At 53.9% G+C, this 17,151-nt stretch overlaps 1 protein-coding gene across 3 annotated transcripts in view; it reads left to right on the top strand.

The window, feature by feature from the left end:
- ALX4 (ALX homeobox 4) overlaps positions 1 to 5,584 on the top strand; it is a 45,924-nt gene extending 40,340 nt beyond the window's left edge. For 2 of the 3 annotated variants that reach the window (XM_070229343.1, XM_070229342.1), the window contains one exon: positions 1,045 to 5,584. In XM_070229343.1, the coding sequence (XP_070085444.1) occupies positions 1,045 to 1,374 (330 nt within the window). In that variant the 3' untranslated portion in view covers positions 1,375 to 5,584. The remainder of the gene's footprint in view (positions 1 to 1,044) is intronic. The other variant, XR_011423852.1, reaches the window with a different exon arrangement.
- Positions 5,585 to 17,151: the final 11,567 nt, after the last annotated feature.

Genomic DNA, 17,151 nt, shown 5'->3' with positions numbered 1-17,151 from the left:
AGCAGGTCTTGTTGCCATGACAGCGCTCCGTGGGATCTGGGGCAGAGTTCCCTCCTCATTCTGCTTTGAGGTGCTTTCCCCAAGTGTATTACACTGTGTGGGGGACAGGCCGGCAGAAGCTGCCGAGGGCCACCGAGGATCCCCTGCACACAGCTGAGAGGTGCTCAGTCTCCTCCTCCGAGCTCGTCGCGCTCACCCTGCCCTCCACCCAGGACTCTTGGAGAGAGGGCTTTTTGGCTGATTCCTCGGTTCTCCCTCCTCATAAATGCTTAGAGGAAAGTGGGGTCCAGAGGTGGAAGCTGGGGAGGGGAAAGAGATTACAGCTTCACAGCTGGAAGAGAAGATGTCCAGTTGAACCCCCACCCACTGTCTGAGCATCCTCCATGCCCCCAAGGCATGCAGGCACCCAGCCTGGCTCCATCCATCCATCCATCCATCCATCCATCCACTCTCGGGCACTCACGGCCTCCTGAGGCAGCCCCTCCTGTCCTGAGTTAGTTCTGAAGCCTCAAGGGCATCAGCCCCTGACACCTCAGCCACGGACCTTGGCTCCTGGGAGATTTAGGCCCCCACTGCCCACCCCACCCTCTTCACACCACAACCTACAAGCCCAGAGCCCATATTCCCAAGGCCAAAGGTCTCCAAGTTCAGGTCAGCTCCCACTGGTCAGGATGCTCCAGGCTGGGGAGGAGCCAGAGGTGAGGAAGACACAGTGGCTGACCTTAAGGAGTCCACGGATGGAGAGACGAAGTCTGCAGTGGAATCTAGAATGAGGAACCCAGCCAGCTGAGGTGGGACTGTCCTCAGCTGCCTAGTCATGCCCCGAGGGCAGCCCTTTTGCTGGATCCTGGATGAAGTTTGAAGTTCACTCCTTAAAACAGAATTTCTCTCTGCTGTTAGCCTGGCCCTGGGAACAGAGCAGCCAGAGGGAGCATGGAGCCCGGGCTTGGCCACAGGGAGAGGTCATCCAGGGGACGGGGAAGCCCCTTACGTGCCGCCCCCAGCCCCGGCAGCCTGTGACATCTCTCCCTTCCCTCTCCCCAGATTCAGAACCCATCCTGGATCGGCAACAACGGGGCCGCCTCGCCCGTGCCAGCCTGTGTGGTCCCCTGCGACCCAGTGCCCGCCTGCATGTCCCCTCACGCCCACCCCCCTGGCTCTGGGGCCAGCGGCGTCACCGACTTCCTGAGCGTGTCTGGGGCTGGCAGTCACGTGGGCCAGACGCACATGGGCAGCCTGTTCGGAGCCGCCGGCCTCAGCCCGGGGCTCAACGGCTACGAGCTCAACGGCGAGCCGGACCGCAAGACCTCGAGCATCGCGGCCCTGCGCATGAAGGCCAAGGAACACAGCGCGGCCATCTCCTGGGCCACATGACAGAGCCCCTGCGCCCCCTCCCCGCGCCCTCCCACCTCGGGGCCGGGCCGCGCCCCTGCTCTCCAGGCCCCCAGCCTCCCACTCGACGCCCCTCTTAGGAACCTGGCCTGGGCCAGGGGCCTGACCCCAGCACTTTCAGCCGCCCCGAGTCTGAGGCCCGCACACTGCAGGAAGGGAGGGGGCAGCCGACCCTGGCCCTCGCTGGCCCTGAGGCCAGGACCCCTGCTCCTGGCCAGTGGCCATGGAGGAAGCCGGGTGGCCGTTTCGCAGCTTTGCATCCATTATAAGCTGAAGACCCCTTCTCCCCACTCCGCTCCTCTGCCCTGCCCGGTTTGACCGTTGAGTCAAGTTCAGATTCCAGTCCAGACCCAGCAGCGGCAACAGCGCGGCCGACCGGCCTGCCCTCCTCTGTGCGGTCCATGGTCCCCAGGCCCTTGGGTGGCTGTGTCTGAGGGACAGGCTGCCCTGCAGACTCAGCCTCCTGCTCTCCCGCCTCCTTCTCCTAAAAGCCCGTGGAATCCGACCTCCGGGACCCAAGGCACCTGCCTCGCCTTCACCCTGAGTGGCGAGGAGTCCCCGTCCTGGCGGTCCCCAGTGCTGGACACCCCCAGAGGGAGCGGGCAGAGGAGGAGAGCCACAGAATCCTGCTGTCACCCAGCAATGCTGGCATCTAGGAGGGTGGACAGTGCCCAGGGGACACGTTCCCACTTCCTTGGACCCCGGAGACTTTGCAAACACTGCAGGGGGAGGACACAGACCACCCACGGTTCCCACGGTGCTGGAGAAGAAAAGCTTCTAGAGAGAAGAGGCCTGCAGGGAGGGCCGGGTAGGGGCAGGGGACGTGCGCACACTCCCGCTCTCCGCCCCCTGACACCCACTATGGGCAGGGTGACGGCTCCCCGGGCAGGCCCTTCCAGGAGGATCTGGAGATGCTTGTCCCTCCCTTACCCCACCCTGGTCACTTGCCAGGGCTGCTGAGCAGTGGCCCGGCATGGAAGGACGTACACCTCAGACATACAAGCTAGGGCCTGGGGTCACGGCAGCGGAGGGTCAGGAGCAGCGTGCAGGATTTGCCAGAGGTCCTGTGCCCGCACTTGGCCTCCAGACAGCAGGTGGGCCCTTCCGCTGCTCAGCCTGCCTGCCCTGCCCAGCCGTCTCCGGGCAGCACGAACCACCCAGAGTCTTCCACGCAGGTGGGGCTCCATGTGCCTCCAGGCTTGGGGCAGACACCCTCCTTCCCTGGGGGATCGGAAATCTCAGCCCCTCTCCAGCCTCTGGAAGGGCTTATGGGCCGAGCTACTCTGGTCACAGGCTCCGTCCCGGGTGTGGAGACAGGACGCCCTTGGGAAGCCGTTTTCTCTGCCCGCAGGAAGGGCCTCCTTCCGTGGGGGGCTCCACGCCTGCCTCGCTTAAGACCTGCAGCTTGGGTTCTGGCACCAGGTCCAAGCTGCCACCTCAGCTTGTGGCCCACGGTACCCGTCTTCCGAGGCAGGCCTTTCAGAGCCCTGGGAGGTCCTTCCAGCAGGCAACCCTGGGGAGAAATGCTTGGCTCTTCCACCTTCTCCCTTGACCCTATCAGCGAGGAGGGCCGGGTGCGCCGGGCCAGGGCCTGGCCACAGGGCGGCCCCTCGGGTTGGGGGGAGAAGACTGAGGTGCTCGCCCGGAGCTGCAGGAGGTTTGGGGGGCGTCGCGGCCTCCAGCTCTGCCTGTGTCCTCGTCTGCTCCAGAAAGCAGGCTGGGGAGGGACCAGGCTGGGGCCTCACTTGATAAGAGTCACACCCCTCTGTGAACCATCACTCGCAAATCCATCTTTGAGAAGTGGCAAGGGTCTCGGACAGTGAATTAAATGCTCTTGGAGGCTTGGCTGTAAGCGCTTCATATGTTGGAGGGTCTTGGCCTGGCTCTTCGGAAGTCTCTTCCAGTTCTGAGCTTCGCTGAAATAACTCCGACTCCTCAGAATCCAGGAAGGGAAAGGAAGACATTGCTGAAGGCTAGGGACAGCCCCCCGTGTCCTCCATCAGTGCCCTAGTGGCTGCGGAAGGACACGAGGGGGATGTTCACCATAGGTCTGTTCTCACCCGGAGGGAATCAGTACAAAGAGAAAGAGAAGTAGAACTCCAGAGAAGGAGGGGAGAGAGGGAGGGCTCTCTGTGGATTTTTCTGGAAGGGACCCCCAGAGCTCCACTCCTCTGTGTGTCTGCTTTCTGGCTGGGCTAGCTAAGTCAGGCAGATTTCAACCAAAAAGCTTGAGAAGAAAAGGCCTCTAATAGCAGAAGGTATTGGGGCTCTGGCTGCTCGTCCCACCAACACAGCCCAGTGTTTACGATTAAAATGCCGGTGCAAAAGGTCCCTGTTCATCCCCCGACAGGTAGCCGCCCAGCCCCAGGCCTGTCCTCGCCCCGTGCCAGACCTCTGGGTCCTGCCTAACACTCTGAGAATCACAGATCGCCCAGCTGGGAGAGACTGGAAACCCTCCAGTTGGTCCAATCCCTTCACAACGGAGATGAGAAGACCCCCGCCCCAGTGGAACGGGGACTGCCCTGGGCCGTGTTCAAGCCGAGGCAAAGCTGAGAGAGGCACGGGGCGAGCTCACGCAGCCACTCAGCTCCCTGACGGAGCCCCCTCCTCAGCCGTCTCTCTGGTTCCCTCCCAGTCGGGTGGCTAGGCCCAGGCTTCTGCGCTCTAGGGCGGGAGGCGTCCCCCAGCAGCTCCTGTGATGACAAAGCCAGCTTGGGGGCCCCTCCGGGCAGGCCGGCTGGCTTTCTCAGGAGCCGCGGCTCGTGAAGGCAGGCAGAGAGGAGAATGGGCCTGCTCCGTGGGTCGCTGCTCAGTGAATAAGCTGAGAAGGTGAGGAGTGCCTCTGGCTCTTTGCCTAAGGTCTCAGAGGAGCCGGCGATGCAAAGCTGGAGGGATGGGTGGCTGGCAGACCCGCGGGCAGCGCCCCCAACACTGGGAGCTTCTGATCTCTGCTGGGAGTGAGTCTGGGCGGCCAAGGCCTCACACGTAGGTGCTGCTGCCGCCCTCAGATGCCATCACCACTCCCAGGGCACGGGAGGAGAGGCTCTGGGGGTGCCTGGAGAGGCTGGTCTCCGAGTCTTCAGCGACACAGAGGACACGGGCTCTGTAACTTCCCTTGAATCCTTTCAACCATACTTGATCCTCAGCTCTCACCGTCATGCCTCCGGCTGCGGGGAGCACAGCGGCCAGGTTAGTTCAAAGACACTGCAAGGGGGCAGGGGCAGCAGGCGTGGGTTGGGTCCCCAGCACACACTGCCGTGGCCGCACTGGGCCCAGCCGCGGTGTCCCCTCTGCCCTCATTTCGGCTGGGTGGACAAGAGGAGCTTTTCCATGAAAAATACCATGTACTCTCCTTACAGAGCCGCCATTTGTGCTCTGGGCTGGGTTGTCAGGAGACCATCTTGCAAGATGCTCTGGGCTTTGTGGGCTGCTTGCTGCGCACAACAGTCAAGCGCAAAGGCAAACTGGTCCAGCTCGGGGAGGATGACTGGCAACCTGGGCCCCAGGAGAATAATCCACGACCATAAAAGAGGGAAAGGAGAAGACAACAAAACCTTGCTTTTCAAAGTCACACTGACACTTCATTAGGATGCTGTAGGGAAGAAAGAATTCCAGAGAACACGCCGTGACCTAATCGTGCCCTCTCCCTTCTCCCCCCTCACTGACGTCCGTGGAGCTAGGTCTTTATACTACTGATTTTGAAGGACAGTTTTCAGAGTCTAAGAGTCCGTTGGGGTGCGCAGGGGTTGAAGACAGCCGACGGAGCACGAACCTCGGCCAGTACGGACTGTTCCCCACTGTAAGATATTTTAACCCTGTATAAACGCAACTTTTCCTTTAGCTTAATGGCCTGGGGTGGAATATTAAAAATATATATTAAAAATACATTAAAAATTCAGAAAAATGTATAAAAAATTCAGGTCGGTTCTGTAAAGTTTTACTGCCTATACCACCATGTAACGACATTATAGCGAAATATTAAAAGGAGACGTTCCTGACTTTTTAAGTAAGTTATTGCACTTACATCCTTTTGGGGGGCGGCGTGTTGAGGAGGGGGGGACTTGGGGCCCAGGCGTGGGGCCAAAGGGAGAGCGGAAGCAGCTGGACGCTCCCAGGGCACCCGGCTGGGCCCAGTCCAAACTGTCTGTTTGGTTGTTGTTTGCAATAAACGCTTACTCCCTCCTTCTCTCAACTGGAACCTGTCTGTTTTGTTCCTGACTTGTGACAGATGAAATGCGATCAGAGGGGCCTCTGAAATCTCACGTTAATTGAAGTCGGCAAAAAATACTAACAGTGCCCTTTTGAACTGCTGACACAGTACAGAATGGATTACCAGGGCTAGATTAACAACAGGTGGCCGGCCAAGGCCCCTGCACAAAGAAGGGGGTGCGTGGCCTGCGAGGGCCTGAGATACACCCCCTTCATCACAGAGGACCTGCCTGCACAGCGGGCAAGCTGTGGAGGGGGAGAGGCGGGGAGGGGTCCCGAGTCCTTTGCCCTGGGGGGCACAGCGGTGGCTCCCTCGGCCTCTGCATCTCGGGTGTGCTCAGCACAGCCCTTCCTTCCGCTCCTCAATGTCCCTGCGGGCTGGTCTCTGTCTCCAGGGGCTGCTCTGAGAGCAAGGGAGAGCCAGAGCATGGAGGTCCAGGGCGTGGGGGCCCCGCTGCCTGGCACAGAGCACCGCATGGGCCTCGGGGAGGGGCCGTTCCCAGCCCTGGCTCTATTCTTAGCGGCTGAGGGAAATTGCAGGAGGGGTGGCCAGATGATTTGTAAAGCAAAGCTCCAAAAACAAATGAGGAAGCGGGGAGGGGCCCAGGTTCTGCAGCTGGACACAGGCTCCCTTCTGTCCAGCACGAAGGTGACTCAGGGACGAGGCAGTTAGCCCCAGGGCCCCCTGAGCGGAGAGGGGAGTCATCTTTGTTCACCAAACGACCTGACGCTCGGCTCGCACACCTGAAGGAGGGGAACAAGCCAGGGCAGGATCAGCCAGACAGGACGGGTGCGTGGGCTCTGTAAGCGGAGGCGGCACAGTGACATAAAGGACCACGGCTACTCCCAGGAGAAAGACGTCTCCCTCGGGCTCCCAGCTGTGATCCGAGAGGAGCTCATTTTCACCCTGGCTTCTGATTCCTGGAAGGCAGCTTTCTTAGGGCCACATCTCAGACTGGGCGCCCTTGCAGAGACCGTTCACAGGGCATCTAGAGCCGGCGGGGTTTTAGGTTGGCCTGGGCTGGGAACTTGCTTTTAAAAATGACCCCTGTCATCTCGTGGGGCTCAGTGTCATGGTGACACGTGGACGCTCCACCCCCAATCGCTGCCTGTCCCAGGGCAGGACCCGAAGCAGGGGGAGGGCCGTGGGCGTGGGGGGCTGCCTCGTGCCCCGACTTCCATCTGTGGGAGCTGAGCTACCCCAATACCAGATGAGCACGGCTGTCGGAGGGGGGGTGGCTTGACAGGGGGTTCAGGCCACTCCCTGGGACTGTGCCTCTGGGAGGACAAGGCCGGCAGGGCTTCCTCAAACCCTGCTAGTGGCTCAGTCTTTCCCTGTCTGGCCCCAGGACCATCCGGGGCCTTTCACATGGCCACCTTCCTGGACTTGCCATCTTTCTGCTTAGAAGGGCTGTGCCCTCTCCGCAGACCCTCCCCCGGGAGGACGCCTGTTCCTTCTCGAAGGTTCTCTCCAAATGACAACGTCCTCCATGCAGCTCTTTCTTAACTCCTCGCCCGACCTCAGCCTCCCCCCGTTACTTCTGTGCTCCACAGCACTGCTCAGAAGACTATGTCGGCACGTGGTGCTGTGTAGGTTACCTCTTGACCTGCCCGCCTGTCCCATGTGCCCGGAAAGCTCCAAGAGGAGGCAAGACGGTTCTGGTCCCGTCCAAATGCCTCGGAAAATAAGTATGTTGAATAACTGAGTGAGGGAAGGGGAGGGAGGAAATGAGGAGATGCTCCGTTTCAGCTCGGGTCGGGAAAAGGCAGGTCAGAAAAGACTCGGGGATTCACGTTAGAGAGAGGCGTCTGCTCAGGCGACTGGAGGTCAGCCCGGAGTGAACGCGGAGCCTCTGCTCAGCCGTGGACCTTGCCCAGCCTGTTCCTCCAGGGGCCACGTGCATTTGTGACGAGCCAAGGCCGGGACAGGAAGCCTGACCCCTTAGGGGTCCTGGGGTTGGGCCAGCTCCCCGAGACGACCCAGAGGTCTTGTGTCTGAGAGTGCTCATCTTAGACCTCTCCCACAGGACCTTGCGTCCCATCCCCGCTTTCTCCGAGTCATCCCTGGACGAGCGGAGTGCCCCTGAACCCTCCACACCGCCCCAGCCTCAGGGGCAGTCTGCAGATGGTTTCTTTCGTGCTTGGGTGCAACCCCAGCAGAAGCTGCTCTTGCCTTCAGTTTCTCGCCAATCTCGCTGTGCCGCGGCTGTCTCAGGGCGCCATGAGCCGGCGGGGCCGGGTATGGGCAGAAGTGCTCGGTTTGGCTGGCGGGGAGCGGGGCGGGGCAGTAGTGGTGGTCCTCCCCTTGCACACGCCCAGACTTGCACACTCAGCAGCTGGGGAACAATAGGCCCTCCACAAACAGCCCATTCCCCAAAATAGGACTTCCTGCAAGCTGTGTGTGTGCTCCGAAGTGACAAGATGCGCGCCAGCTCCAGAGACAATGGGGTGTGAGGGCTGACATTTTCCCAGGAATTCTCTGATTCCAAACAGATTTTTTTTTTTTTAGCTCAACACAGACCAACAGGCTTGAGGAAGGGCAAGCTTCCGAAAAGCGCTTCAGCTCATGACCATGTGCTCACCATGTGTGAAGGTGCTGCCTTAGCTGGCTGGGAGCAGACCCACGGTGGGGCCTGCTGGGATCCCCCTGGAGCCCTGGCCAGGGCTCCGTCAGATGTGCAGAGGCCACACACTCTTGCCACGCCTCCTGGGATTTCTCTTTTGGTTACATCACAAGCCTCCCCCCGCATCCTTTCTCTGTCCTCTACCCACGATGTATGTCTGTAATTCTGCAGGCTCTGTGGACAAGGGAGGAGCTCCCTGTTGCTATGACATTAAGGCCAATCTACATTACGGAGAAAGAACGAAAATAAATGGGTGCATGTGCGTGCATGTATGTGCACGCATGTGTGTATGTGTGCATGTGTGTGTTGGGAGGACAAGAGAAGGGGCTAAGACTGAGGAATGAGCCACAAAATCAGCCCACATCTCCTCTCCAAGACAGGTCTGGACAGAAAGCTCTGTTGAGACGAGAGCAAGGAAAAGCGCAGGCCAGGAAGCCGTGTGGAGACCTGGGTTTAAAAACTGACTTTGCGACATATTAGCTCAGTTCTTTTAGACAAGCCACTAAAATCCTGATTTTCAAATTTCTCATCTGTAAAATGCGGATAACCACTTCTTTCCTGCTTGTCTCACAGGGTGGCTATGACATCCAAAAGAGTGAAAGCATTTGGAAATAGTGAAGAGCTGTACAGACAGGACGAATCCTACCCTCTGGGGACTGGGAAGGGCCCTGGGGGCTGACATCCATCCTAGTGGCTGAGGGCAGGACGCCAAGGCTGGGGTACTCTTTCACAAAGTGTGTCCCCATACTATGAAGCACTGGGAACCCCCGATATCATATTTATGGGACTGGAAAGGCGGGCTGGTGAGGGAGCTGGTGGCAAGCAGTGTATTAGTCTGCTCAGGCAGCCATAGCAAAATCCCCCCGCCACGGTGGTTTAAATGACAGAGCTTTATTTTCTCACAGTTCTGGAGGCTGGAGGTCCACGATCAAGGTGTTGGCAGATTCTGTTTCTGGTGAGGCCTCTCTTCCCGGCTTGTGCACGGTCACCTTCTCTCTGTGACCTCACACGGCCTTTTCTCTGTGCTCACGCAGAAAGAGGGTGAGCTCCGGAGTCCCCTCCTCTTCTCAGAAGGCCACCGATCCTATCGAATGAGGACCCCACCCGCAGGACCTCACTTAACCTTTATTCCCTCTATCTAGGCCTTATCTCCAAATCCAGTCCCATTGGCGGTTAGGGCTTCAGTATATGAATTTTGCAGGGGGACGCAATTCAGTCTCTAACAAGCCACGTGGCTAGTATGTGTTATAAGGGTGAGGGGCAGGCACGGAAACAGACAAGAGGCTGCTCCTGCCATCCGCACATCCCAAAGAGCCTCAGCAGGTCGCAGCCAGTTCCCAAATGGGTCCACTACCTAGGCTACTGCTAAGTGGTTACTCTCCATTCCTTGTCCCTCTCTGTTCCACTCTGTCATCAACACTGATGCCAACGTGATGGTGCCAAAGACCGGCTGTGCTCACATCCCTGACGGGCCCACTCGTCTGAAAGCCCTCACTCTGCTTACAGGCGGCATTTCAGCTCTTCTCTTTAGCCCTAAACTCCTACCCGGCCTCGTCTTCTGGAGCTCCCCAACCTGGACTCAGTGCACCAGCAAATCCCGGACACTCATACTTTCCCATCTCCTGTCTCCTCATCCTCCCCTCGGGTCCGTGCACCTGCCCCACCTCCCAGCACAGCCCTGCCCACCAAAGGCCCATCTCCGCCTATTGGTGTCACCTCCTTCACCGAGCCGGAAGCACCCACGCTCTCCTTCCGCTGCAGGGAGCATGCGCAACTGCCCCTGAATTGCGCAGGGTCTCACAGAGCAGATGGGGCTGTCGGTGACATACCTCCTGTACTGAATTCGACTGTAAGCTCCTTGAAGGGGGACGTGCTGTCTTCCTCACCTATTTATCTGTAGCACCAGGCGCAGTATCAGAGCAAGCTTTTAATAAACGTCAGCTGGACGGCTGGCAAGCCTGCATTCCACGTCAAGGACCCAACAGAAAACATCACCTTGGGGTAACGGACCTGGAGGCGGCCTAGATCCCGAGGCCCTAAGCAACCGCCCAGGTCAAGGAGGGACAGGGACACCACACCAGTATGCGACAAAATCAAGGAACGGGGCAAGATGACAGTTTTTAACCACCATTTAAGATAACCGTCTTTATTGAGGTCTAATTTACATAACACAAAATGCACCAATTTTAAGCGTAGAGCTGGATGAGTCTGGAGATCCACATACACGTGTAACGAGCACCACAATCCAAACACAGAACCCCAGAAAGCTCCCTTGTGCTGCAGCCCAGGCAACCAGCGCTCCACTTTCCGCCACTCCAGCCTTGCCTGTTGTGAAACCTCACATAAGTGAACCGGATTTATCTGCGTAAGGGCACATCTGTAAGCACGCACCGTATGTACTCTGGTATCTGGCTTCTTGTGCCCACCTATGCTGGAAGCTCATCCATGTTGCCTGTCTCGGTAGCTTGTTATTTTTATTGCTGAGTTGTTTTCCACTGTGTGGCTAGACCACAATTTATCTACCCATTGATCCGCTAGTGAACATTTGAGCCGTTCCCCGTTTTTGGCTGCTATGAACACAGCTGCTGTGCACATTTGTGTACAAGTCCTTGCATGCACCTACGTCGTCTATGGATTTTTTAAATGATGAATGGGTGTTGCGTTTTGTCAAATGCCTTTTCTACACTCAGATAATGACGGGCATATTCTCCTTCATTCTATTAATATTAATATTGTGAATGGTATTGATTTTCGAACGTTAGACCAACTTTGTATTCTTTAGGCCTGTTGTATCATGTTTTGTATACGGATGGGTTCATTTTGCTAATATTTTGTTAAGGATCGTGTATCCATGCTCAGGAGGGCTGTCGGTCTGCAGTTTTCCTTTTTGGTCATGTTTCTGTCTGGCTTTGGTATCAGGGTAATAATGGCCAAGTAAAATGACTTGGGACATATTTCTTCCTCTTCTATTTTCTGAAAAGAGTTTGTGTAAGACTGGGATTATTTCTCATTTGATAGAATTTGCCAGCAAAACTGTGTGGACTCAGATTTTTCTTTGCAGGAAGTTATGAAGTATGGATTTGAATGCTTTAACAGACACAGGGCTATTCAGATTTTCTATTTCTTCTTGAAGCAGTTCTGTCAATTTGTGTCTTTCAAGGATTACGTTCACCTATGTTGTAAATTTTGGTATGAAGTTGTTCCTATGGATTTCCTTTCAATATTTTTAGAATCTGTACGAATGTCCCCTCTTTGATTCCTGATACTGGTTAATTTATAGCTTCTCTCTTTTTCCCCTTGAACAGTCCAGAGCAGTTACTGATCTTTTCAAAGAACCAGTTTTTGTTTAATTGATTCCTCCCCTTGTTTGTTCATTTTCTACTTCACTTACTTCCACTCTTTATTCTTTTTTCTACTTACTTTGGATTTAATTTACTCTTCTTTTTCGAATTTCTTAAAGTAGAAGCTTAGATCGATGATTTTAGTTTTCTTCTTTTCTAATCTGAGCACTTCAAGCTACAGATCTCCGGGTACTCCACCCCACACACTGAGATACACTGTTTTCATTTTCATTAAGCCCAAAATATTTTCTAATTTCTTCTCTGTCTTTATTAACTCATGCATTATTTAGAAACATGTTATTTAATTTCCAAGTATTGAGGATTTCCTCAGATATCTGTTATTGATTTCGAATTCAATTTCACTGTGATCAGAGAACATAATTTTTATGTTTTCATTTCCTTTAAAATCACTGAGGTTTATGGTGCAACACATTTGAGGTGAATGTTGCATGTGCACTTGAGAAGAGGATATTCAGTTATTGCTGGGTGAAGTGTTCTGAAATTGTCAATTAAGCCAAGGTGTTGATAGTGTTATTCAGGTCATCTATATCTTTCTGATTTTTCTACCAACTTGTTCTATCACTTACTAAGAGAGGAGTGTTGAAGCATCCAAATATAATTGTGGATTTTCTATTTCACCTTCAGTTGTTAGTTTTTGCTTTATGTATTTTGAAGCACTGTTATTCAATGCCTACGTATTTAGGATTACCTGTTCCGTGTTCTTGACTGGCTCCCTTATCATTGTGAAATATTCCTCATTCTCCCTGGCAATATTCCTTGTTTTGAAGCTTATTTTGTCCATTATTGATATAACCACTCCCACTTTCTTATGACTCAAGTTTCTGTAACATAGCTTTTTCTTTTACTTTTTTAAATGTATTTTAGTGTTTTCCTTGTCGACAGCATATAATTGCTCTTGCTGTTTAATTCAGAATGATAATCTCTGCCCTTTAATTAAATTCTTAGACCATTTACACTTAATATAATTGTTGACGTGTTTGGGTTTAAGTCCACTCTCTTGCTTTTTTATTTGTCCCATCTGTTGCTTACTCTTTCCTTTTCCTGCTGTTTTTTTGATTGAGTATTTTTCTGGGATTCCATCTCTGTATTGGCTTATTAGTTATGCCTCTTTCGAAAATGTTTTTAGTGACTGATCTACGGTTTACAATGTGCATCTTTAATTTCTCAGTCTGTCTTACAGATAGCTTCCTGCTTTTATTTCTAACTCACTGTCAACTCCTCAGCCTCCTTTTCTGGTTCTTCCTTTTCTTCTCTAACTGCAATGTTAGAGTGGGCCCAGCAATCAGGCCCCAGTCCGTTTCTCTTCTCCCTGTACTGACTCTCTGGTTGATCCCATCCAGTCCTATGATTTTAAATCCCAACTATATTTTCAGTCTTAACTTTTCTCGAGTTCTAGATCTCTAACTGCTTAAATGACACTACCCCTTACATGCCCAACAGACAGCTCAAACTTCGCAAGTCTACAGTAGAGCTCCTGATTTTCCCTCTCAATGCTTCCCTGGCCTCACTCCTGCCAGTCTGCCATATTTCAGTTAATGGTTCACACAGGAACTCAGGACAAAAACCCAGGAGCTAGCTGTGAATCTGCTATTTTCATCTCCATATTCATCAGTAAATCCAATAGATTCTACTCCCGATGTAACTTCTCACTCCCTCTGCCACCACCACCCTTGTCTAAGCCACCACCACCTCTCACCTGGGCTCCCTAAAACAGCCTCTGGATTTCCTTCCTTTCATTCTTGCTCCCTAAAGCCTACTCTCCACACAGCAGCTGAAATGATCTTAAAACAAACACCATTCAGATGTCACTCCTCTACTTAAAACCTTGCAGTGTCTTCCCATCACACTTACAATACGAATCTAGAATCCTTTTGGCCTACACGGTCCCAACACAATTTGGCCCTGGCCTACTTTTGGCATCATCTGTAACATGCTCTCCACGATCGATGCACTGCGGTCACACAGGAGTTCTGGCTCTTCTTAAGACAACCGGAGCTTGTGTCTGCCTGAGGACCCTTATGCTAGCTCTTCCCTCTGCCTGGTCCTCACGATTCACTCCTTCTCAACGTTTACATCTGAGCTTAAATGTCACTTCTGACCAAACCATCTAAAATACCTCCTCAGGCCCAAGTCACTATCTATCTCCTCTTCCTCTGCTTTATTTTCTTCATAGCGTTTACTACCACTTGAAATTACACTCATTTATTTGTTTGGCTGTCTTCCTTCTCAGAATGCGAACTTGATAAGAGTAGGCACTTTGTGTTGGTCAATGCAGCATTTCACATTGGAACAGTGTCTGGCACATAATAAGTGCTCAACAAAGATTGATTGATTGAATGAATCCATCACATCAGGCTTTTTATTTTTTTAAGGAAAAAGATTCTTTAGGACTCAATAGACCACAAATACGTGAGTGAAAATTTACATTCTCCTGGTCCCTTCTCTGAAAGAGAATTAAATCTGGTTGTTAGATGCGATTCTCCTCATTAATAGATTCCAGGTTCAGGTTGTGTCCACAAAAAGATTTCTCTACTGAGTGACATACCAGGCTCATCCATGCTGAGAAGCAGACAACGATCCTTAGCACAAGTTCTGATGGACAATGCTGTCTTGCTCATAGCCTCACTGGATACTTTTGAAGTGTCGTCAAAGCCTGAAGGAGCCAGAAATCATTCCTTATGAAGTCCTAACTTGGAACATTTCCTAATTCCCAGACTTCCACACAGCATATAATACACCGCACTGGGCTGCCAGATGTTTCCTTTTGATCCCAACATTGTCCCAGGTCACCCTCTCCACTGGGAGGATGCAGCCATGAGACTAAAGGAGCATCAGTCTGTTACCAGTGGGCATTCACCCTTACAAATTCTCAAGAAGGACCAAGGCACAACTGGCAACTGGATGGTGCTATAAGGGGAAAAAAAATCCTCGCCTGTTACGCACTGGAGAAGATGGAGTTAATGGAATCCTCATTCGGCCAAGTTGTCAATACATCAGACCAAACTGGTGACAAGAACAAGGCTGTTCAGAGAGAAATTGTTGGGACTCCAGCCAGAAACCAGGACAGAGATTGAGTGCAGGGTGGGCAGAAGGGAGGAGATGAAGGTAAGTCCCTCAGGATCTAAGAGAGAAAGACTATTGGAAATCCTATAGGAGCTGGTGCCACCAAGGCACAATTTTCGTTAATTACCTCAATTGTGGCTGTTAGCCCCTTAATGAGAAACACAACTTTACTTCTAAGCAGGCGGTGAGGCTGGCAGAAAGCTGAAACCTGAAAATCAGCAGATACGGGGCTGCCTTCAGCCCTTACTATTGAAATTAAGCCACATCCAAAACACACGGGGAGCACTCCCAATAGCTTCAGACAGCAGCCAGCCGCGCAGGGCCCTCACCAGGCACCGGATGGACGCTCTCTGGACTCGTCAAGAGGCCCAAATCCCAAGTGTTCATTTCAATAACATAAGAAAATAAACATGGGGCTTATTTATAGCACAGGAAAGGGACTGGGGCAAAAGAACCGCTCCGTCGGTAATCCACCCTGACGGGGCCAGATAGGATCCAGACCCCAAGCTCTCTGGTAACAGGGCGAGCAGAAGTAGGGGCCGGCAAAGGGCTGGCTGCCAGCGTCACCAGGTACAATCAGTAAAGGCCCCGCTTAGGAGGCGGGAGGAGACCTGACACACCACCCCACTCCGCCAGCCTGTGTCTAAGCGTCTTGCCATCTCCGATTTCTGGTTGAGGAAGCCAAGGCGTGGGAGCGGACTCCCTCCAGTCCCCGGAAGGGCCAGGGGACCACTCAAGAGAAGGGGCTTTGAGAAGAGGAAATAAAAAGTCCTTGCATCCTCCAGGCACCAGAGAAGATGGTGTTGATGGAATCTGCATTTTCATTTACAGTTGGGAGTAAAACGTGTGTGTGCGTGTGTGTGTGTGTGTCTGTGTGTGTGTGGAGTCCCAGGCCACTGATGGGCTCGCACCATCTGACAGAGCTCAAGGACTCCCACTGGAACCGGAGCTCCTGGAGACCAGGACAGTGTCTTACTCAACCCTCTATCTCCCGGACCTAGCACAGGGCTGGCAAAGAGCACATTTTGATGAATAAATGAACAATAAGAAAAAACTGAACGACTGAATAACCGCTCTTACCTCAACTGCATCAGTAACTAGTTGCTTGTTCCTCAGCTGTGATAACCGGAGACTAGACGCTTAGTGAGTTTATTAGCGGTGTAGTAGCTAACGATATATGTTGGTGGCTATAAAGAAAAGCCCAAGCAGATACCTTGGGAAGGGAAGGCTCTAGACAGTGGCGTGGACCGACTGGGGGCTTGGGTCGAAGACACATGGGTTCCAGTCCCTGGGCTGCGGCAGCTCTCCACCCCAACCCCCCGTCCCGCCCTGTGCGGCCCCTGAGAGGTTGGCTGCAGACAAGATGGAGCACTGCTGAGGAAGCTCCATCAGACACAGCCGCCTGCAACCTCTCGGGAGCCGCCCAGCCATCGTCCTCTCTTTGTCTTCTGCCTGAGAGCTCTGTGCCCTTCAGGGGGACTGGGAAGAAACGCAAGCAGGGACCCAACCAGCTGGGAGAAGAAAGGAAAATGCTCTACCCTGAAAAGGTGGTAAATTAGAGGAAACACAATACCAGACACCCAGGATGGTCGCTCAACTATTTCTTGAAGAATAAAAAACAAGAGGCCAGGAGAGCTGGGCGACAAGCCACACGCTCCCCGGCCATCTTCCCTGTGTTGGCAGAAAGGGTGAGGCTGACCTTAAAGCCACAGCACACAGTTGCCTGTAGGGACCACACGCCCTGCCTGGGAACTTGGAGTCAGGAAGCCTGAAGCTAGGGGTCCCTGAGAGGCCACTGGACAGAGGTGGGGAGAGGCTGTGGGTGAGCCTAGACTGCTCCCACCCCTAGAGAGGGGAGACCCTTACAACTGAGGGCAGAGGCCTGCCTAACTCCTCTGCAGGAGACGCTCCGTGAGGCCTGTTCTCACACTGTCAGACCTTCCACAGTGGGCATAATGGGACCCAATGCTGGCCCTGCTTTTACTCAGGAGCAAAAATGTGAGTATCAAACACTGGCCTCGCCCCTGAGCCCCAGGGCCTGGAGCAGAGCTCAGGGTGAGGGGAGCAGACGGCCTCACAGGTCTGCTGTGCCCTCCAGGCCTGGCGGTGGAAAGCTCCAGGTGCCGCCCAAGTCGCCCCGCATGGAGTGCCTGCCAAGACGGTCAGCAGCCCCGCCAGAGGCGCTCCTCAGGAAGCGGCTGGAAGGGCCTGGGGCCAGTTTTGCATTCTCTGTCATTGCCTCTCTGTGCCAGGGCTGCCTGGGGAACAGGCTGCTGGGGCTGCTTTTGCTGCCACAGAAGACGGCATGAGCCAAGAGAGATGGAAAAAGCATCCTACCCAAAACAGAAGCTACTGTCCCCAAAGCAAAGGGATCCCACCAGGCTCAGGACGCGTGGCTGACGGGAAAGCACCAACGCCACCCTCTGCCCTCCCCGCTGGGCTCTCATGGGATCCCCGGATTGCAGAGGCAGGAAGAGTCCCACGGGAACTGAAGCACCGCC

Source organism: Equus caballus, chromosome 12, assembly GCF_041296265.1.
Source record: "Equus caballus isolate H_3958 breed thoroughbred chromosome 12, TB-T2T, whole genome shotgun sequence".
Taxonomy (NCBI): domain Eukaryota; kingdom Metazoa; phylum Chordata; class Mammalia; order Perissodactyla; family Equidae; genus Equus; species Equus caballus.
Note: the sequence above shows the minus strand (reverse complement) of the source record. Positions and strands in the feature narration are given on the sequence as shown.